The sequence below is a fragment of the Odontesthes bonariensis genome, chromosome 10 (assembly GCF_027942865.1).
Source record: "Odontesthes bonariensis isolate fOdoBon6 chromosome 10, fOdoBon6.hap1, whole genome shotgun sequence".
In the NCBI taxonomy this organism is placed as follows: Eukaryota; Metazoa; Chordata; class Actinopteri; order Atheriniformes; family Atherinopsidae; genus Odontesthes; species Odontesthes bonariensis.
Window position 1 is genome coordinate 15614570 of NC_134515.1, and position 23843 is coordinate 15638412.

Consider the following 23843-nt stretch of genomic DNA (forward strand, 5'->3'; position numbering starts at 1 on the left):
AGGGACATTAAAAATACAGCTTACTTGTTGTGATGATGACTGATAATGATGATCATTTTCAATTTATTTTAGCAGTTGCATGTTGCTGCTCCCAAGTTACAGCAGGGGAACTTTCATGCCTTCACTTTATGAGTCATATGAACCACAGATTACGCAAAATTATTAGTATTTTTGGTTATTAAAAGAGGCATCCCTTCGCTAGCTGCTTCTCTGCAGCACAAAAGTTGTTGGTGTGAATACAAACGTGTTGCTCGGCAGAGCTCTCACCATGCACCTGAAATTATGAATCTGGCTTCACTAAAGCAAATAACGGTCACTTCAAAGTTCTGCATCTGTGTAATCGATATGTCATTTCTTTCCCTTAAGCATGATTTAACATTTGGCCCGAAAAAGCCAAAGCAAAGTAAAACCTGATTTAATGCTTATCCAAAACTATTCCACAGAATTCTAGGCTGTCAAAATACATTCACATCAAATATATTTAAATGACAAAGTCACTCCCTGCACAATTCCCTCCATTCTAGTCAGCCAGTGTCGATCAAGTGATCTTTGCTTTAACATCACAGAATCTGACATCCACATGGTGGCAAGCCTATTTCATGCTTCAAGTCTTCGGAGTAATGGTGGCTGAACTTGCAAGAGCGGAGCTTAGAACAGAGCTCAACAGCGAGAGATTGGAGGGAAAGATAGGCAGTAATCTCAACCACATTCCATCACAATCTGTGTCTGTTGGCTTGAAATCCTCTCTGTGGATATTATCAGACACACTGGCCAGGGAGACACACATGAAAATGCAAAAAGGGTCACTCAAACAGATGCAGACACTACAACACTACAACTGAGCCAAAAAGAAAAAAAAATAAAGAAAACAGATTAACATTTTTCTTAAATAAAAAAAAAAAGTCTAATTTTACTTTGATGGACAGAGCACGAGAGATTTAAACCGGTCTTCATTCTGGTGTCCTTTTCCAGAGTTGCATAAGAAGCCCTCTTATTTTCACAGAGTGTACTGTGTGATGGACTGACAGTAATCCAGCAGAACAATGTGTTGGTTTTAAAGGCTGTCTGCCATCTCTGAAGGAAAAACTGTAAACAGTGAGATTACTGTCCTTCTGAGGCTGCAGATGGACAGATATACAGGACAGCTTTCTGAATTTCTTCGTCGTGGAGATTAACAGCAGAGTTTCCATGAAAGTAGATAGGTCGTGAGGGATAGGCGATTAGATGAAAGACAAGATGGCTGGTATTTACAAGACTGTCTCAGAAACAGTTGGGTGCTGTGGGAAATAAAGATAAAGCCTTATTTTTGTAAATTAGGACAATGACAAAAAAAATTGTAAACGGAGTAAAAAATTAAATGCATGCACCATCTCTAGTTTTAACGACACTGTGTCAGCATTTGCAAACTGAAGAGACCAACTGATAATATGCAGAAAGCTACATATTTTCTTGCTTGATATACAGTAGGATCCCGAGATTTCAGAATTCAAGATTTGTCAACAATTGAAAGAGTCATAATGTTCCAAATGTTTCCAGGTTAGCTGCCAGACTCCAGAACCATTATGTTGAATGTGGTTTGGAATTTTATTGTTTTAAGTAATCAAGTCTTTCATTGACAAAGACGCTGTCTGGATGGCAGCATATGTTGATCTGTATACAAGTCTTCTTTGTATGTTGGCCACCTTATATTCTATTTTCTGATAAAACGATCCCACACACTTGAATAATGTTGACGCCCGGGCTCTGGGGAGGATTTGTCACTCCATAAGACCCATTGACCCTAGGTTCAGTCCAATTCTTGTGTAATTTGCCTTACTTTGCCAACTGTTTTCCCTTCTTTAAGAACAGCTTCTGGATATGGAGACCCTTTCTGATGAGGCTACAGTGAACAGTAAATGGATCAAGTGAAGGGTCAGGTACATCTCACAGGTCCGGTGTCAGGTCTTTAGTGGATTTTTTTTTTTTACCAGATTACAAAGGGCATCACTTTCAGACACTGTTAGTTGTTTTTATACCAGCAGCTTCTTCTTTTGTCTTCCATGTGACCAGCTTTTTCTCTTTTTTCTTAAAGGAATCATTGGACACTCTTCTTGGAATCAACTTCTGTGGGCAAAAATACTGTTTGCGGCCTGTCAGACAATGGCATTTTTAGTATATGCAACTAAAGAAATAGGAACAAACTATGTCCTTACAACACACCGCTAGTAAACAACGAAGTCCCTAAAAATACAGGTTAAAAGGATACAATCTCCGCTAAGTTGTCTGTGTAGACACAAAACTGATTCATTCCTTGAGTTAGTTGCCTTTTTCAAGGCCATTTCATTAAACAACAAGCTGACAAACTATTTCTCCAAACCACTTTAAAAGATTACAAGAAAGTCTGGCACACTGGAAGCAAAATATGAAGATTTTTGCATAGTGAATAAGAAACTGAAAAGTATTTAAATCCAACTTATTCATCCTGTTACACAAAGGGATATTTTTGCTTAAAGATACACCATATTGGTGTCTATATGTGTGCTAATGTGTGTATGACAGAGCAGGCGTATGTGTGTGAGTGTATGCATGTGTCACTGGGTGCATTAAGTTTAATGACCTTTGGTGCCAAAGGCTAACAGTGTTACCATTAACAGTCTGGACCAAATGAGAGGCAAGTCACTGTGTAAATATATTTCATCACACACACGCACGCGCACACCCCCCCACACACAAGAGTCGGGTACCTGCCTCTGTTGTAACACCCTCCAATCTTTTAAACCAACCAAAGACGCGTCAGCAAACACACTCGGCTGTAAAAGATAAAAACTGTCTGCCTGACATGTCATGCCAACATGACAGTGATGATTTGGCAGGCAAACTACAACACAAGGGTGTCTAAACAATCCCTGTTCCCCCTTGAGATACCCAATAAGATTCAGGGGCTGAATTGTGTACCTAATGGTTTGGGAGTTACATTTGTTCAGTTTACAAAATGAGTAGAACCTCCACTGACAGCTTGAGTAAATAAAGCTACAAGATTGAAAAGGCTGTCAGTGGAAATGTGGGTTACCTTTTCAGTGCAAAGAGCAAATTCTGTCATCCATCGATGTCATTTTGATGAGCTGTGGATGAATGGACAGCATTTGAGAGGGATTCTATTGATCACTGACAATAAATAGTAAGCAGCCAAATTAATCTTTGCTTTTGCTTTGGAGAAAATGTATCGATGCACAGAGGTGTTCTATGCAAGAGAAAGATGGACCATAGGAAAAGCTCCAATCAGTCCAACCTCACTGAAACACAGAATTAGCCCATACACTCCGAAAGCAGCACAGCTGATGGTTATTATAGCTGCACTACAGTTGTGTCTGACTTGATTCTGACAGGCAGCTGATTCTCAGTAACTTGCTTGAAATTGTAACCTGTGTGCGCCACAATGGGAAAAAAACGTTTAGCACCTGAAGGAGCCTTTCACTGCATTCACCTGAGGCAGTCAGTAAAAGACGCCAATTACACATCTGAGACCACAATCACCTGCTCTCACAATTATGCTGTCCAACTGAGCTGACTGGAAACACAAGCAGGCACACACATGCATGCATCTATGCACAGGCTGCATGCATACATGAACAGCTGCCAGAAAAAAAAACACATTTTCTAGAAACTGTTTTTGCAATACACACTGTGGAAGGCTGTCAATCTACAGTAAAAATAAACCCATATGTTTTCAAACCTTTAAAAAAATCTATAATCAGATTTCGTTCTCAGTTGCTTTTTGGTTAGATTTAGGCCTCACAGTTACTTGATTGAGACTTAAACGTGATCATGGTTTGTCCTAAAAAGCATCATCGTGACATAAGGTGGAAGAAACACAACAATCTTTTGACCGAGACACATTGTAAGCATCTGTGGCTAACAAGCACTGAGATGACATGTAGCCTCTGCTGACCCAAACAGACATATGCATTCACTTGGAGGCAAATAGCGAAAGCCACACAACCACTATCCCGTCCTCATCCTCAGTCAGTGTCAGGTCAGTTTGGACAGTAAAAAGCAATCCGGCAGTATTTAAAAGCTTAGTTCACAGAGGGTGTTAATCTATGGTTGACTGGCAGGCCGGGCAGAAGCAAATAACCACGGTCTGACGTGGATCAAACAATTTGAGTATCCAAACCAGAAGATTTCCCTACTCTGCTTGCCTGTGGTACTCAACATCTGTGATTATGTATAATCTGCTGCTATGGTTACAAGCAATGACTAATGTTGGCCTATTTGCATTTGCAAAGACAAACCACAAATTACTTAAGCAGTAATAGCGGTGGTTGTCAGAGAGATGCAAGAGACAAAGGTGCGTAACTGAGTACAATTACAAATAAATAACCACACCTGGGTTATGCAAAGACAGCCATCTATAGCCTCCAGGTGTTTGGTTTTAAAGCACCATCTGTGGGACTACCACATCTTCCAGTTAAGTTTTAAAGTCTTTAAAAAATAACTCTTGACCAGTAACACGTCCCATTTGTGGGTCGATAGCACATGACGGTTTAATAAAACAAACAGAAAACAGAGGGTGATCTACGTCATTGTCTGAACTTAAACCTCTTTGTTTGGGCTATCTTAGGTGAGATCGAGTTCAACCACCAGCATACAGACGAAATACAGGTATTTGTAAGCAAAACAGCAGTGAAGAATACCTGCAGTTTTTCCTATAATCACATCATTTCTCAGACGATACAATCTAATACTGTTCAGTTAAGATATAACTCTGAAACCAAGCTGACCAGCTCACTGAGACCTACATTCAGGCTTAAAAGTGCAGCCAACAACCCAATAAAACAGTGTTTACATTGGAAACACAACCCACTGCCTGCTTTGCATGACTATATAAAAAAAAACACTGTTTGTTGACTAACCTCAAAGAGGAAATTCACAAGAATGGGATTAAGAGGTGGAAAATATCCCCTCGTAACCAAACCAAAAGTAACCTGAAACAGTTGAGTAAAACAGAGTCAAATGAGAAAAGAGGCTAACTATTTGTGGGCTGTCTGTTCCCATGCTCATATAATAACAGCTAGTGTGAGGTCAGTGCAGGTTAAAGTCTCCCAACGGCTCGACACTTAAACATGTGACTCACTATCAGACATGACACCTGCCAACCTGCTAACATGATGCCTTTCAGGTTAAAAGAATGAACAATCCCCTCCATTCTGGAATTTTGAGTCCAGTAAGATGCCGAAATTCAGAGCTGACCCTCACTTTATCCTCCAGTCCATTAAAGTGCTGCAGTTGCGCTTGTTTCCACTCACTCACCAGACTTTCCTCGCTCCCCGTCAGACCTCATCCCCTCCCCGGAGGGGAGTTTTCCAGAGGATTCCAGGATCTGACAAGTGTGTGCTGGACACTTTGAGCACAGACAAATCCCCCCAAAAAAAAGAAAAGAAAAGAAGACTTTGTTTCACAAGCAGCCTTTACTAACACTCCACCATTTTAATCGGTTCTTCCCCTCTAAATTCAGGCTCAGTTGACACCAGGAAATATATCCAGGGACGACCGTCTTTCCCACTCTGAATGTACCTGTTCAAGGCAACTCCCACGGGTTCAGTGATACAGTACACTCGGCCCCTCCCCCCCTACGGTCAAATAGTTTAGGTAAGGAAGAGGAGGAGCTCAGCGGGGCGGTCACTAGGATTTTCCCACATTACTCATACACACACACACACACACACACACACACACACACACGTGTGCACACATGCAGCAGTAAAGGAGGGAGCCAAACCAAGGTGTGGGCTTACAGACAGGTGGGTGTAGTGTAATACCAGCAGGGTGCACAGCTTCAGGGCTGCCAGCTGTTGACTTGCCTGAGTGTCTAAAGCCTGACCAAACTAATACCTTAAAAAAAAAAAAAAAAAAAAAAAAAAAAAAGATACAGCTTCATAGGTTTTTTTTAATTGTTTTTTTTTAATAGCAGCTTTTTTCTTAGGCTGCATCCATGAGTAACTTGTGCTTTACTTGCACTGTGAGTTTGCATAGAGTAAAGCAGGAGCCTTGGCAGTGCAATAATAAATGGATTTAGTGCCAAAATCTTGGGATTCACTCAGGATATTGTCATTATTCAGTGGATTAAGAAACAAGCCCCTTAAAATTGGACTAGAAAAATGTTGGATATGGTTACAATTCTTTGTAATAAAGAAAAAAAAAGAAAAAAAATCTTTAAAGCCTTTTATATTTCAATTAATTAGCTTTTTTTAAAAATAATTTCTGTGGTTGTCTAGGAAAGCAAGCAGCAAGACTCATTAAAAGCAAACACATTTGCATGCTATTTGCTCTTCCTATCTGTGTAGGCATGCTCTTTTCGTTGAATTCTAATCACCTTCTCTGTAACACGATGTCCAAGGCAGGCAGGCACTGAAGAGCTCGTAATAAAATAGTAGACAGAGAGAAAGAGCCCTGATTTTGAAGAAAGCTGATAAGCCTGTGCATTAATTAAGATTTATTTATCTATGTGCAAGGACAAAGGAAAAAAGAAACTTTTCCGGTGATGAGTCCCATCATAAATGCAATCTCTAAAATTAAAGTGCAAATAGGGAATTGGTCGTAAAAAAAAAAAAATCAGAATAGTGGAATAAAAGACTCACCAAAGACTTGAGGTTATTTCCTTCTTATTCTTGCATAATTATATTAAATGGGGCAGAAAAGCTCCATGTGTCAACCTCAATTTTAACTCTGAATATGTTTGGAAATAAATGAATTTTTGTGTATATATGCGAATGTGTTTTAGAAATATTGTCTTGTATTTACATATTTCAAAGAAAACATGAAACATAGCTGCACTGTTCTGTAACAGCAGATCTCACTGACCTCCTGTTAGACTCAAGATCTGTTAAATAAAGAAAAGCCATTTGAGACTCAGCGTTACTCTTTTCGAAAAAGCCTCACTAACAGTGTGGCCAATCAATGTAAGGTGGGAAATTTGAGCAATTTTTATCTTAGCAAAATCGTTTGAATGTATGTTTTAATTACACAGCCATAATTACGCAATCATTTGTGCTTTATTATATGGTGCATGTAGGTCTCCGTTCTAAAAACACGTTCTAAGTGCTGAAATGGCAAAGAACAAAATTGTGTACATGTACTGCATGTTAATTAAATAATTCAAGCCGCAAGCTAATGTTGGAGGCAAAAGGCCAAATGCACATTTAAGCATAATGAAGCAATACCACAGAATATTTCAAAGACAATGTGAAAGCAACCTTGATTGGCTCCTCTGCAGTTTGACATTTGAGAACAATCCTTCTCTGCAAAACAACAATGTCTATTGTGTCCATGCAAAATGCTCTAAGTAAGAAAATTGAACAATGTCTTCTTTAAGGGGAGTTTGCACACCAATGTGGGCTGCAGCTCCGTTGCCTCCTACTCTGCGCTCAAGTGAATTGCATCAGAATAAAACACTGAAGATGTGGGAACAATAAACCATGAAGTACGTTTTGATGAGGAAAGATAAGAGCGTGAGGCTTTGTCATGTCGTGAGCATGTCACATGTGAATACGCAGTGATCTTACTTCATGGTTCACGGCGCACAGGATGCTCAGCAGATAGCAGGAACTGAGCTGGTGAGTTAGATTATTCTTCATAATCGGAAACGAGTCATTGATATCTGTTGAAACGTATTGTCCATCTACAGTTTCAAGGCCATTTCATTAAACAACAAAAAATACCATTTAATGGCATTAAGAATGACAGCTGGAGTTAAAGGGACACTAGGTAGCATTTTCACCTAAAATTATAGCCTTCAGGAGTTTAACAAAGGTTAAACAAGTCAATGGTAAGCGAATGAAGCCTGTCTCGCTCCCAACAGGGGTCTGTATGCTGAAAATCCCATATGTAACTTCGGCAGGAGCGACCCGCTTCTGAAGTGTCGTGATGTGCAAGAAGAGTTGTTTGCGTTTACGGCACTTAGCTAGGTACTGTATGCTAGCTGTAGGCTATGTGTTCGCTTGCGTTGAAGAGCCAACACCAAGCGTTTCATATTCTGCCTTTCACAGACTGAATATGAAACGTTCGATGTTGGCACTTCCCATCTTTGTGAAATTTCTCCAAGCGTGATCTTGTTCATCTACCATAGTGATCTGCGTTTTAGATCGTAAAGAGACAGGTTAGCCTGGCCCTTCTGATGATGGTGCTCTAATTCCTCCTGAGTTCGAGACGTAGCCTAGCTTCAGAAATACACGGACTGACCTGATTATAAGAATAGCGTTTTGATCCGAACAAGAATTGTTATCTACAAATGAAAATTGATTAATTTGTGATTGTAATCGGAATAGTGTAGAGCTAGTCTGCGTTTATTGCGGCGTGTGTTGGTAGTGCCTGCGCGCATCTGTCTAAGATGTAACTTTTGTAAGTGTCTGCTAATACAAAGGAATCACTCCACGAATACACCATGATGAGGGAAGAATCCCATTCAAGATCAGCAACAGTCCATCCATACATCCATTATCTGCCGCTTGTCCGGGGATCGGGTCGCGCGGGCAGCAGCCTGAGCAGAGAAACCGACGTCCCTGTCCCCGGCCACTTCCTCCAGCAACAGGATTATAGCATATTATCCTGAGTTCTCTCTTCAGAAAATCTCTGATTATAGTATCTTACGTGGACAGTCTACACTTGTGAATCAGATGACCTAACTGCACTGACTAAATAACACAACGAACGGCAGAATTCGCCACGATGTTTAGTTAGTGGGTGTGTACAGGTGGGCATTTTTACGACAGTGTAGAATTTCAGTTTGACCAATAGAGATCGCTATACTGCCGCTAAACTACCTTGTATCCCTTTAAAGTGGTTATAAAGGACAAAATACAACTTACAAACCCAAGAATGACTTGTGACTTTTTTCCCAAAGAAAAAAACAAGAAACTCAGCAATGAAATCTGAATAAACATGTATGATAATGTAATTTATCATGTGAAGCTGAGGGTTTGAAGTTTATTAATAAATGATCATGCTGGTAAAATTGCGTGGTATAAATGCGCAGAGCAGAGCAACAGTCAGTGGATTTACATGGCCCTGAAAGGATCGGATAATTGGCTAAATTACAATAAGACTGAGTTATTAAATTCATGTAGACTCCTTAATCGGACAAGAAATTGGATCGGATCGCATTACTCGCGATTGGATTGAGACCCCGAGATAACTCGGTTGAAAGTCAAATTAAACGTGCTTGGAGACGGTGAAGCACGTGGTGAATTAGACTTTGCGTTCTGCACATGCTCGAGATTTTTGAACCGGAAGTCGGAAGAGACAATATTACTGTTGTTGTCCACCGCCGTCGTAAAGAAACAAACAACGAGATGGAGAATGTGCCCTTGTGCATCGATTTTGTGCAATAAGCATGCTCATCACAAACGAAATGTAGAGGGACGTAGCTTCATTTTGCTCTTCGTTCGCCATTTTCTCGAATACCTGAGTTTGTTGTTGTTGGTGGTGGTGAAGCGGTCGTCCGGAAGTAGCTCTATTAGCAATAGTTGAAATGGGTACAGCGCCACCTATCGTACAGGAGTATGACATGCTTTGTGCCTCTGATCCAATTCATTCACCGCCATATATCCAAGGATAATTACCCCTGCTCAAATAAGGAGCAACTTAGTCTTATTGTAATTTAGCCAATAATCCGATCCTTCCAGTGCCATGTAACCCCACTGACCATGACATAGTTTTTATCATTTCAAAGAAAAATCTGTCAGTAAGATACATTACAATACACTATTATTGCTACAGACCTGTTGGGTATGATGACTGCTCTGTAAGGTAATTAGCAAAAAGGTACAACCAGAGCTCAGACACTTATTAAGACAAAGTACTAATCACCATGTCTGTTGGGTTTCCTAATTAGAATAATGCACTGGTTGTTTACACTACATTAAAAAAACATCAAATCACACAGCATCGACCAAGGTACACCAGAAAATGAGCAAGTTGTGACACATATATTTGACTGCAGGGTGATTGAGAAAATGTACTTGTAAATAGCAGTTTACCTGTTTCTTTCTGCCTAATTTGATGTCTTGAATGCCAGGATGTAATGAACTGAGAGGATTATCATTTAAATGAAAATCAATTGAAGGAGCCAATCTCTCTGCAGTCATTTCCACTTCAAAGGAAGGCAAGCACGTTCACTAAGCCAAGAATATGTCACCCCTTCATTGTTTTGTGAGAGATAGGTGTAAAACCAGGTCACAAGCGACAGATTAGTAATGTATTACCTTGTGGGTGTGTGCACAGGCATGTGTGTAGATGTGGATGGTCAAACTTTTTTATCACTGCAGCTCTTGAACAAAGTTGTGTCCATATTTGCACTGCCTGTCTTCAGTACCGGCTTACTGGCCATAACACAACACATTATGATTGTGTTAATGGACACCCTCTCCTCATAAATTGCCACTTTCCCTCCTCCCTGCGCCTGTGATTATTCTCAACAGAGTAGCTTGCACTGCAAAAACCTTGAAACACCCCTGAAAGAAATGTCAGCCCACAAGTCACAAAGTGTGAACTAATGGAAAGAAAATAGCAGTGAACTGTGAAGAAAACAGAGTAAAAAGGAAGAATCATTATCACCTATACAATAGAGATGTCTTGACAGCGGTCTGAGTCATTGTGAAACGTTTAAAAAGGCTACATCACTTCTGGATCACACACCACAGAAAAGCCTTGCTGCAGTCTTCACTTTTCCTTCAACGTTGCTGCACAGCAATAAGCTAATCAGCGAGGTCAAAAGGAGAAGCAGTTTTTTTTTTTTTTTTTTGCTCTATATGATTTATATTGTATGTTTATTTTGTTTTCCTTATCTTTTTTAGGATGACACTTTGGCTCTGTGTGCTTATCCATAGAGCACAGTAAGAACAGGCGGGCAATATGGGAAGGAGAGCAGAGGACTGACATGCAGGTCCAGCTGGCCGGGTGCTGTAATGGTGACTCAGCTGCTGAGAGCATTTTAGCTCATGCGGTATGTGACCTAACCACTCAGGTCACCCTGTGTTGGGCTGTTTAAAACACAAGTGGCAGCAAATTGCTGTTAGAAAAACAAAGAGGTCACTCTGATATGGGTACGTTGTCAGAAAATCCGCGATTTAAAACATTTAATTAAGTTTAATAAGTATACTTAAAGATTTCTGCTGCTTTATGACAAAGATTTCCCTACGCTACATTTATTTTACTGATTATATTAAGTTGGTACATTAGTGTCTTTCTAGGAAAACAAGGCAATAAATACCTTATAATTTCCATTTCATGGCTGTTCTGAAATTTCAAGGCCACATTAAACAGAGGCAAGAAAAAAATTTGCTGAAAGAATATAAGTAGTTTTGTATGGAATGAATAAGGTGCTGTTTACACATACCCGGGTATTTTGATAAACGCATATTTTCTAACCTTCGTTTTCAAAAAAAACTTGGTGCACACAGCCCCGTTTTCAAAAAAACCCACGTCTACATTGATCCGCATAAATACGCTATCAGGAGCTGTTAAATTACGCCAAGCCTGACGGTGGTATGGCCGGGCTCTGTCTGCCAAAAGAAGCTCCGCAATTGCTGCTCTCCGCGCCGTAATGCGCCTTTGTTGTTCAATACATTGTATGACTGTAATTTTCAAAATCACACAAGCGAGTATAGCTCTCAACAACAGAAATGCTGCTAGTACCTCCATGCTTGCCAGATAGGGGCGGGGCTCTGTACTATGACGACAACTCCGCATTCCATTCTGAAAACTCCGTTTTCGTCTCTTTCAACCAGTTTACACACAAACGCTAAACAGTTTTTAAAAAATCTCCACTTTTGCCGGAGTTTTTTTTTAGCTTCGTTTTCGGAGGAAAAAACTCCGTTTGTGTATAAAATACCCGGGTATGTGTAAACAGCACCTAAAAGATCTAACAGAAATACGATTTCCCTCTGACCGCAGCACTGTGAGCTGCACTACCACCCTTTAGCTACACCTTCCTATAACTTTTGAATTGTTGTCCAGATGTTTGGCTTTACCTTCATGCCAGCAGACAGTTTTATTGGACTACCCGAGCTTGTCTTCATTTACTGAGTTCACCTTAAAGCTGCAGTCGGCAGGTTTTCAAAATTGCGAGTCTAAAGTCGGAAAATTCGAACTGATACAACTTTCAGGTCCCTCCCCCAACCTCTAACAAGCTCCGAATCGCCCCCCAAACCCCTCCCCCTCTGTGGACGAGGTTGTGCACGTGAGTTCACATCAGTGTGAGCGCACACAAGCTGGGGCAGACTCACGCTCAGCAGCGTGTGCACAAGCTGTGATTGACAGGTAGGATTCCTCCACCCTAACTTGATTGGTTAAAAACAGCCGGGAGCGCTCGGTTTTTGCAAGCATGATTACAGGCTTCAGAGGGAGCTACAGAATTCGTTATTTTTCCTAAACAGCCTATTTAATATTCTACTTCCAGAATCCCATGACAGTTCAAGCTAATATGACTAAAAAAAAGTTGCGGACTGCAGCTTTAAAGCCCTTGTCTAATGCATGTGCCATAAAAAACTGATGAAACAGCCTGGTCTCATGTAAAGGCATAGTCACTGTGCGCCAAGTCATTTGGCGTGTTATGACAATGTGTGTTAATTTTACTGCCGTGAAAAAGCATCATTGGAAGGGTGGCTAAAGTTACTATCTCAACTTGAAGCTTTTGTTAAATAAGACTTGAAACCTTATAGGCCTACTGTTGAATAACTGTGTGTCCAAAAAAGTATCTGTCCTGTCTAAATTACTCTTCCATAATTTTTTTTTAACCACTCATCTCTATAGTGGCTCTTATATTAGTGCCTATTTACTCAACGATATCAGTTTGCTACAGTTAGTCCTCATCTTTATCAGCCACGTTTTTTGTCTCTGTCTTTCCTCCTTCTGACAGTCACACTTACTACTAATTGAAAAGAAACCATAAGACACTGGGTGCTGCTCAGCTGTCGTTCAATTGTGCCAGCTCCACCATCTCCTCTGCTGCCAGTTCACTACTGCTTGATGCCAGAGTGGTTTAGTTGCCAGTGAGCCATGTGAGCAGAAGGTATTAACACCGGTGGCTGGTTGTACCAGACCTGTTAGCACTGTGTCAAGCCTGAATGCAAGGTGGATTCTAGAAATAGAAAAAACCTATCTGGTATGGTTTAATTATTGGTATATATGTACAAAAGCCTGAAATGAGGAGCCGATCACCTTATTTCGATTGAATTCCCAATTTTTTTTTTTATCAGCAGTGTAAAAACACGTATCCAATCATTTCATTAGGGCAAAAACAAATATGGACAATTTCTAATCTGAATGTATTTTCAGCTGATTTCTTGCATGTGTAATTAGTCCATTTCAGTTTCTGACATTAGATGAGCTGTAGCAAAACTTAACAAGATGTTGTTCCTTTCTATTATTGGACCATAATTAGATTTAAAGGCGCTCCCATTCATCTACAGACAAACTTGCACTCTAATGAAGCAAATTCAATTACTGTGTAGAATGAGCAGAAATAAGAATCCTGGTTATGAAATGCATGTGCTTTTTTTAATCTGGTCACTATGATAGGGTTCGGATGACACACATTCACACTTGGTGTGAACGCTGGGCTTTTCAGCCCTCGTAGTAATTAAATTAATGAGAACATGAAAATGTGCACTGTGTGCAGGACATTCAATGTTTTTGCACATTTGGTATAAAGGCTCGGGTCGATTTCCTGTACAGCAGAGCTCCAGAAGAGAAGGTGAACAATGGTTTGGTAGGTGGCAAAGCCAATATATCAAAAGATTAACGTCATAAAAATGTGATTTTATTTAAATACATTTAAGTGGTGCAACTTCCATTGGTGCAGTTTCTATTTGGAAAAGACAGGAGGAGAGGCTTATAGAAGCTTTTGTCTTTGCTGGTCCGATATGTACTGACATACCCTGACACAGTCACAAATAATGCACTCTATGAGGCCACCTGCATGAAGAGACACAAGTCAACAAACCTGTCAGCTAATTCAGCTAACTGAACGTATGGCTTATCAATTTGACAGGAATAAGAAAACATTTTAGTTTTTCTGAAAATGAATTGCGTAAAATGGGAAAATGTGTAAACCTATTTCTGAGCCAAGCTCTCTGTGACATGATTTCATAAACTTAATTTATTTGTAAAAAGTCTTACTTCAATAGTTTTAAAATCCTGAAAAAAAATGCATACATGCATTGCCACTAAGTTTTTCTTTATCCATTATGGTGCTCCTACACATAGCTTGTGGTCTGTTTTCTTGATGCGTTTCCTTAGAGCTTCTTATAAGCGTCTGGTTGTGCAGCGCATTATAGTGTTGCTTATTAATTTGAGGCTGCATTCTTCCACCCACTTCTACAGTCACCTTCGGTAGCTTAGTAAGACAGAAGTGTTATTGTTTCTTGTAAAATTTAGCCTAATGTCACTGGGTCAGTTAGACTGAAGGACTTATTATTATGGAATCAGGGCGTAAATATTGACTGGCTGCGGGCTGAACAAAAGGAAAGAAGAAGGAAGGCTGGCCGTGGCCGTAAGCTTAATATTGTGATGAACTGTGCTTTGGCCTTGCAATCAGGCCTGGTGCTGACTCATTTGGCTGCTGTATACTGACAATTTGGAAACAAATGATACCTACTTTGAAGACTGCACAAGTAAAGTCTTTCAGCACAGAGAAAAGCATCACTGTGAAATCTTGACTCATCATGACATCCTGAACTTTGAGCTTTACTTTTCAGCCGAACATCTTTAATAAAGCAGTTAGAAAGTGACAAGCTATTGCTTTGCTCGCTATGTAAATTACAATATCTTAATAATGTAACTTTCATTGAAAAGGCCAAATGACACACAAGCAGACAGACAAGGCCTTTTTCATAAAGACTACATCACAATTATTGAATTTTCATGAGATCAAATCGCTACGCATAAAGCTCACGTTACATACTGACTTCAACAAGTCAGACTTGGTCAGGCTACTTTGGTCATAAAGCAAAGTAGCTGTTCAAACTCTGCAAGACCTTTATAACAAAGTGACCATGGCATTGAGACCTTTATATACTATATATCAACACTATTCTCTTCAGTTATTGCTCTATGGCATAATTAAATGATAAGTTAAAGCCAAAATCTACAGTAATAATTCCTTCCAAGCATCGCTGAGTACCAATTTCTGATGTGTGTAAATTACAGTGGAGAGGCCTGGGTATTGTTGGTGGAAGCAATTTAACTGCCACTCTCCTAGTGGCTCTTAACAGTGGCTCTAACAGGGCTTCAATGAGGGCAGGTGTTTTGGAAAGTGTCAGCACATCAGAAAAATTGAAGTGCTCAGCAGAGACCACTCCATACATTCACTCACACATTCAAATTCTCTCTTTTTATTTAGCCCTTTTTTATTAATCTTTGTCTCCACACCCCTCTTCTGCATGGGTTTCTCTTGTTAATCAGAGCACACACTTCATGCAGGGAGCAAAGTGACCTTGTGTAATCTCTCACCTTGTTCTCCTCCTCTTCATGCTAAACTTCAACTCTGACCCTCTGTTCCTCCCTCTTTGTTACCCTTTCCCTCCCTTTTCCCCCCTGGATACCCTGTTTGACTTATTTGCTTTGACCTTCCTATTTAAACTAGCATTCATGCCAGACCTCATCTCGGTAGTGACATCATAACCTGCAGAAGCAGCACCTGTCCCCATAATGATCCAGTGCTAGCTGCTTACGTTTGTTTCTGCTCTCCTTTACTGTCTCTCTTTTCCTGCAGAACTGAGATGAATTTGCTGATAACACAGCCTCTGAGTTGCCTGTTCCCATTCTGATGAAACTTGTAGTGATATACGTGGCCTTGGCCACTGCAGGGCTTTTTTTTGTGTGTGTGTGTGTGTGTGTGTGTGTATGGGTTTTTCCTGAGTCTGCACATTTAGAGCACCCAGGAAATGACTTCAGACCTAATGCACCAGCTGTTCCATACTGCAGGAGAGTGTGTTTTTTGCATGTATAAATGTGTTCATTCAAACATGGGCATTAATCTGTCCATATGTCTAACTTAAGAATATTGGTTCTCTTGACCTGCAAACACAGGATTTTTAGTGTCAGAAATAGTCACCTCTGCCACCTCTGATCATTTCTTAGTTCCTTTTGTTGAGAAGGTGGACGACTTGTGAACCCCTTTTAGGAAATCACGGCATCAACAGATGCAAGCAGAAGAGAAGAAAGAATTGGCAGCCAAACAGACCTCTAAACAGGACTAAGGACATGGTCCCGACGCGGTGCCTGGGTGAGTGCCATGCTGCAGCTGGAAGCTCTACATGGTACATTGTGTGGGAGACAATTTTGTGCTGCTGGGTTGGTTAGCATCTTTGATCCTCTCTAAAAGGGCACTTGCTTGTCACAACGGTGCTGGGACATGGAAACAGATGACAGACAGAATATGAGTGCGCTTTGATTGGAGAAGTGATGTGGCTTGCGTGAGACCAGCTTGACCACACAGTCAATTAGAAGGACATGGAAAAAAATACAATCTTCCTATCTTATAGGCTGCTCTTTGGGATGGTAGTAAAAATCAGAGAACACACGAGTGTGAGCATGATAGGATTTTAGTTCCAAATTGGTGAAGAATTTAATTAAATGCAAACCACTTAGGCGATATAGTCAAATAGCCGTCTTCAAGCTGTTTTCTCCAACAATTACCTCTAACTTTTTTACACATTCAAGTGATTTCAAAAGACTTGTTTTCATAAAGTTAGCAAAAATATATGGGCCGGTAGGTAGCAACAGTCCCATTTAGTTAGAGGAAGGTGTAGTGTTAGACAAATGTTTAAAAATGTGTAGAGTTGATGAGTGTTCAAATTTCTCTAGCCCTTTATTTACTTTTGGGAAAGGCACATGACCACCATCTCAACCTTTTTTTACTCAGGGAAAATTAAGGTGTATGTATATATATATATATATATATATATATATATGTATATATATATATATCATCCACCAGTAGCTTGACAACCAACATGAAAGCACTGCAACAGGACAGACATTTTTCCCCATAAACCATGTTCAAAAAATAAGAGACATTCAATCTAACCTTTGTCCAGAGAGGCATCTGGAGAGTTAAAGTCCATAAGACTACTGATTTCAGTCTTGTAGCAGAGGTCTGTGGTCGGTGGTTTCTGCCTCTGGTGAGGAGAGGAATCTGGAAGAACAAAAAAAAACAACAAAAAGTTAACTTAATAGATAACAAAAGTGGGATTTAGAAATCAACATAAAGAGAAGTTGAAGCAGCAAGACCATGTGCAGCTTTTTTTTAAACTTTCAAATGAATAAACAGAGCAGTAAACCCTCTTTACATGTGGACTTTGACACTGACATTTATGTTTACCAAATATTTGTAAAAGATTGTATTTCTGACAATCATACAGTGACTACAAAGGCAGAAATAGCAAAGAAAATTTTCAAAAACAAGAAAGATGGTGTTAAGCCAAACTGCACAAACACGTGAAACATCAAAGTCACCATGAGTTAAAAAAAATTTCCTTTGTGGACAAAAATATATTGTGGGTCACAAACTAAATGTGTTGAGGAACCAGTGTGATTAATGCACCACATCACACCAATCAACTCCACAAAATCCCACTCAGTACACACATAATGAACATTTGCTCTGAACCCCAAACTGCACAGAGTCGGTCATTCATCAACACAGCTACTGACTCCAGGGCGAGAAAAAAAAATGCTCAGACAAAATAACAGCATACAAGCTTTAACACACGCAGACACACACGTTGCTGTGAGAGACGGCCGCACGCTCACATAAATATTAGCATTTTTATGACCCGAGTGCGATTTGGTTTCTGGTCAGGTTCAGTGGTTTCTAATACAGTTTTCAGTTTCCACCAGTGGCACGTATTGAATGCATTTTGAATGAATTGCTTTGGGTCAGCTCACATAAAAGTGCTTGCTAAAATGCCGCTGTCACTTCAAAATGTGCCGTCAACTTCAGCCGGAAAAACCGTATTCTGAAGTAACACTCCAAATATGACAACCACCACTTTTAGAAGAATAAAAACCTAACCTCTTTGTTCTTCCTGAATATCCGACAACATTCAAGATGTTCCTTTGATCATACAGAGTACAATTCACGTGGTAGCAAACTGCATCTCCTCCAATTCGCTCTCCATCCCCTCCTCCTGTCTGGCCTTCTCCTCCTTCTCTTCCTATTCATTCTACCATCATTCCACCACCCACTTATTAAGATGCTGTTACTGGTTGAATTATTTGCAGTAATTGAGCACAGATGTGTCTGGAAGCTCCAGTTCTAGAGGGTGGTGCTGTCATTATGGCTACATTACTCATCACCCTCTTTGAGATGGGCGTTATAAGGGTACAAATAACAGCCTGGCAGCTTGTCCCATCTAAGGTGATTGGTAAAGCACACAAGGGGTGTTTTTAACTGTGCATTATTCTTCGCCTCCTTGGAAACGTCAAATTCTTGAAACTCGGTGCAGATTTTGGCAGCGGCGAAACAGCTGTCAGTTTTTTGAATAATGTCACCGTTCATATTTTTCTGCCAGGTTCAAGCTGCTGCAGCTGCCCAGCAGAAAGCGTTTTTTTTCTCCCTTGCACCGTGCCTTTCACAGGTCCTCACAGGCGTTTAGAAGGTCAAAGGATAAGGGGAGAGCATGGTGGAATAACTGCAAAGAAATAGGAAAACCACAATGGATGATTGGTGATGAGGAAAAGAAAAATCAGGTATCGATTTAAAAGCAAGGAAATAATTTGCAGAGCGAAATCAGGTGCTTTATTTACCGAACAGGAAAATAGTCGCAATTACCTTAGTTGGATTTACAGTTTCACAAGTTTTCCTTTGCTTGTAAAACTTTTATTTCAACTGACCTTTTCACAAGTTTACAATACAAGTAATGATCAAATACAATAACAAAGCAAATTTAGTGCACATTACAGTTGTACGGTCCAGTCAAAATTACAAAGATCTACTTTGCAGCCCTACGTTGTCTTAAGCCATTTAAAAGTCCTACACACCATTACAGGTTGACATCAAAAACCAACAAGTTATTTAAAGAGTTGTGCGTAAGAAAAGAGAATTAACAGGCTGCTTTTCTTATGTCTTCACCCTTGGCAATTAAACTTTATAGGGGAGGTATGTGATTTTTTTTTCATGCCACTCAATCGAAGTGGTTTTCTTTTAAATCACTGAATACGGTCTAGTGAGGTCTGAGTTTGACCTTCAGTTTTCAGCTCAGCTTAGTAAAGTCAAACATTCATTGTATGAAAGATAATGTAGAGGGGTTGTCACAATGAAACATATCATCTGCCTGGTTTTTGGCCGACTGGCTGCAACACAACACTTTAAAAGAGATGTTAAGAGACATGTTTTATAAATCTTTACATATGCTTGTTGTAAAAATCGTGCTCAGGGTGAGCTATTAAGGGTCTCAGATAAGAGCATCATTTCCGCTGTCTCCTTCCAGCCTCTCTCTGCTCTTTGCTCATTTCCTCAACAGGAGTATTGATACACAAAGACATGGAAAGTTCAGATTTTATCTTCCAGCAGATGTAAACATCTGTAGCATAGAATTTAGGTGTATACATCAATCATGATGGGATCTAATGTCACCTGTGGGAAGCGAGACACACTTCTAAAGACTCGACCCCACAACCCACAGGGCCCAAAGGATCCAGTGTTAACACAGCAGTAGCAGACACTCAGATACCCTCAGAGGATTTTTTTTTTTTTTTTTTTGCCGTAACCACAAAGTTATGCCTGATTGGTAAGAGAATGTGAGCAGAATTTTCTCTTAATTTCCTTGGGCAATATTCATAAGTGACAATTTTTTTTTAACAAACAATCTATATGTCATTACTGGTAAAAGTATCAAAACTTGAAAAATCAACGCTACAGCATATACTCACTTATGACATTAGACACCTAAACCGAGTGGTACAGATGGCTCAGTGAGGTATACTTCCCAAAACCTTTAAAAAGATATTGTATATTCATTGATAAAATGTGCTCTACCAAACAATTTAGCAGAACATCAAAGATTTAGGCCACCAGTCCTGCAATCAACATGACCAAATAGGTAATTAGTTAGTGTCCTTAAATAGTCCATTGGGGGTTTCATCTGAAGAACTGACCAAGACATTCAGGAGGGAAATGTGACTCTCATGAACATTTCAAAATCAGTGTCAATGTCTGAACAAACCCAGAGGCTTGTGAAAAAAACACCTGTTCATTCACATTGGTTTTGTCCTTTACCATTTCCCTTCACACTGCATCCTATTAATGGTTTGTGCTTGTGGAAAGTTTTATGCAATCATCCTGTAAACTATTAGTGTCATGGGAAAGCAAGCACAGTGCAATATAATTTCTCATTGTTGCCATTTCAGAATGAAAAAGAATAGACTTCAAATATGTCCCTATTATTACAAGCTCAGTATGCATTGAGACAAAAAAAGAAACAAATTGATCATTGCATATAGATGCACAGAGCACCCTATTTATTCAATATACGATAAAGAAGAAAAAAGAAGTTTAATTCATCTCCTCCAATTTCTTTTTTTGACGACACCATTATTATAATTCATAATAATAAGTGTATGTGTGGGTTGGTTCTTGTATTTAGTATCGTTTAAAACAGACCTTTTCTCCCGGTTAATGCACTTGTTCTCCTTGACCATAAAAATCTTCTAATCTTCTTTTAAATGACAGACCATTTATGACCGTTGATCCCTCTGGGTGTTTTGTTAACCTTTACACTGTTGCGGTAAGACTTGCATGAAGCCTGTTGTTCCTGCTCTCAGCAGGGATGAAACACAAACATACCGCTCTCTTAAAATAGAAGCAGCCAAGCTTCCTTTACCTTGCTGAGCCTGAAGGACAGTTTTTGTTCAAGCTGCGCTCCTCATTGTGAGTTTTCAAAACAACTCTGACACCTGCACAATCACAGTTGGTCAAAAGATGATTTGTGAACATCAGAAAAATATTCCAATGGCATATACAATATTCTGATTATTAATATTACATTAATATTATCACTTCTCCTACTGAAAATGGGTCTCTTTTAATATTTTTACCAAATATTCTTTTCCCAAAGCACAGCACAATTAACAAGGGCTTCATTGTAATCTTTGTCGACGAAGCCATTTAAAGCATTTCTGTTAAACACACCACCACATTGTCAGGACACTGTAGTGTAAGACTGCAACACACGGTACCCTTCTGCATCATTGTACAGCTTGGAAGGTTAATATTGTGAACGGTACATTTTAAACATTTTTCCTCACCCAAACCATTTAGCAAAATCTGTCTGAGTTTAACCTAGAGTGATTTTTTTTTTTTTACTTTTAGTACTGTGGCTTAATCCACCTCCACCCCTCCTTAACCAATGTGAAGATAGCAGCTCAACGTTTGCTCCTGCCATCAAAGGACAGCTTGTGCCAGCTTTCACAAAACAGCAGTATCTGAAGCTAAGGAAATTATAATGGCTGGCTTCTATAGTAGCAAAATGTGTTTTTATGTCAGTTCATTTATAATGGAATGAAAACTGTAACAAGCATTTGTTACATTATATCAATATGTTGAATATTCCTTTAGTTCAAAAGAGAAGGTATTTCAGTTCACTGTCTCATACGTTCTTGTTACCGCCCTCTACTCTCTTCTTCTCTAGCCCACCAACTCCACCAACTCCACCACTCCAGCGGTAGCTGTCATTTTCTTTTGCCCATTCTCTGTCTTTTCCATGTCACTGTTTAATGGGGTTTCCCGAGCTCTTCTTTTATCTGAGCCAACCCTACTTTATCTGCTGACACAGCGCAGGGAGAGGCGATGGCTGGAACAAAAGAAGACCCTAATGAGCAGTGGAGGTGATTAAGGAATGAATTGAAGCTGCTGCTGGTACCTTCACCACACTGTCCATGTGCCCCAGCTCATTCTGCAATCTGCAGATAGACACAGTGCCTCGCTTTTCTTACGTCTGGCATTCGCCTTTTATTGCAAAGACATTCACTGGTCCCAAGGCTGCCGGACTTGCGATAAAGATTGTGTATTCATGCATTAATCACTGCCAGCCAGGGCAGGCCCTTCCCTGCTTCACCTGCCTCAAGACCCCAATTCAAATTACCCTATAAATATCCTGCAGATAAATGGAAGTAATGGACCGGTGTGTGATTGTGGGGAGCCAGAGCTTAATGTTTAGTCGCCTACAATAACCAGTCCAGATCTCAAGATGCCTCATTGTCAATTCATATTGAAGTGAAAGGCTGCTGAATGTGCGAGGCAGTCCATTCCAGGAAGTGTGTAGGCTGGGATGGTATTAGTTGGTGTCAGGACTCGGTAGACAATGAGCTACTTGAGACACTAAACTGAGGAGGAGCAGGCTTTTGTTAGCGCGTGAATGTCATTTTCACAGTAGCCATCGGAGAAACGAACACATCACCTCTGTATACTGAGTGCGAAAGATGTTCCTTTTGCTCAGGTCCATGATAGAGCCAGGAAAGGTGCCTGCAAGCACTTCAGCTTTTAAAATGGCCAGAGCACAGCCACTTCAGCACCACATTTGTTCCTGGAATTGAAGCTCTTTGGGAGATGGAGAGCTGCATGACAGCTCCTATCAGGAGACGGAATGGTGATGAAACTTGCATACTCAGACAGCATGCTGCCTTTGACAGGCCTTAAATTATACTTGAACTATACCGCAGAAAGCTAATGATATTTTTCAGCAGCATGCTGTAGCCATGAGGATGTGTATTTTGTGTGTGCAGTCACATACAGTCTGTGTATGTTATTCATATGGAACTCTTATTTCCATGTGTGTTAAGGTGCAGATAAATATATACTTTTTGTGTCTCAGTTCGCGACATATTGGCATGATTGTAGTCCATTATGCTGTGGGAAATTTAAAGTCATTCCTTGAGAAGATGAAGAAAAAGGTGCACTCCTAATACTGTAATTTGATATTTTTTTGAGTGATTCTTTTCAGTCTTTCAAAAGGACAGAAGAAAGGATTAATAGCATCCTCACATAAATGAAATGAAATACTGCATTAACAATATTTTCACAAAATATAATAACATCAAAAGGTATTCTGAGTCATGACACCATTATACTTTAACTACATATGATATAATAGAAAACAGAGAACCTGTTGATACTTAACTTATTTACCTTGAGAATGAATTTGAAGATGTAGTCATGCAAAAAAAAAAAAAAAAAGGGAAAAGACAACTTTGAGGATACAGTTGAAAATAAATCCTCTTCACCAGCTCTCAGTTTATTCATACTTAACTTAATAACCTCCATTAAAACCAACTGTGTTTTATGAGCAGCTTTTAAGACCAATTATCTTGCAAAGGCGGTGCTAAATGATGAAAGTATAGATCTCTAAAAACTTCTTTGGAGTTTTTTCATTTCCTCTTACAGCGGAAAAACACAAAAAGAGAATTTTCGGCCCACTGTTTTCATGCTCCCTTTTAGCACTGCTGCATAGCACTTTACAATGTAATGTGCAGGCGGTTCATCATATTTAATATGAAAAGTCACTTACACACCAAGTGCTTCTAATTAAATGGAATATATTACTCCTGGCAACTTTATTGAGCTTGTTTTGTAGCGAGGCAGGTCTGTCAGGAAACTGAGTATTTCAAGTTATTGAAATAATTGAGTCACTGAAATAAACTAAATAAACTAAAACAGTTACTACTTATTATGTGTCATCTAGAAGACACTAAATGAAGAGTGTTTAGGTGAAAAACTGTAATGCGTACATGAACACGTACTTAACTGATTTATGCTAGAGGTCTGTCCTCATTATTATCATTATCATTTTCATTTCTTTATCCACTGG

General features: G+C 39.7%; 1 protein-coding gene across 2 annotated transcripts in view; it reads right to left on the bottom strand.

Moving 5' to 3' along the window:
• Window positions 1-23843, bottom strand: part of LOC142390762 (kazrin-like) — a 151341-nt gene that overhangs the window by 28746 nt on the left and 98752 nt on the right. For both annotated transcript variants that reach the window (XM_075476457.1, XM_075476458.1), the window contains exon 3: window positions 17066-17173. In XM_075476457.1, coding sequence (XP_075332572.1) covers window positions 17066-17173 — 108 coding nt within the window. The remainder of the gene's footprint in view (window positions 1-17065; window positions 17174-23843) is intronic.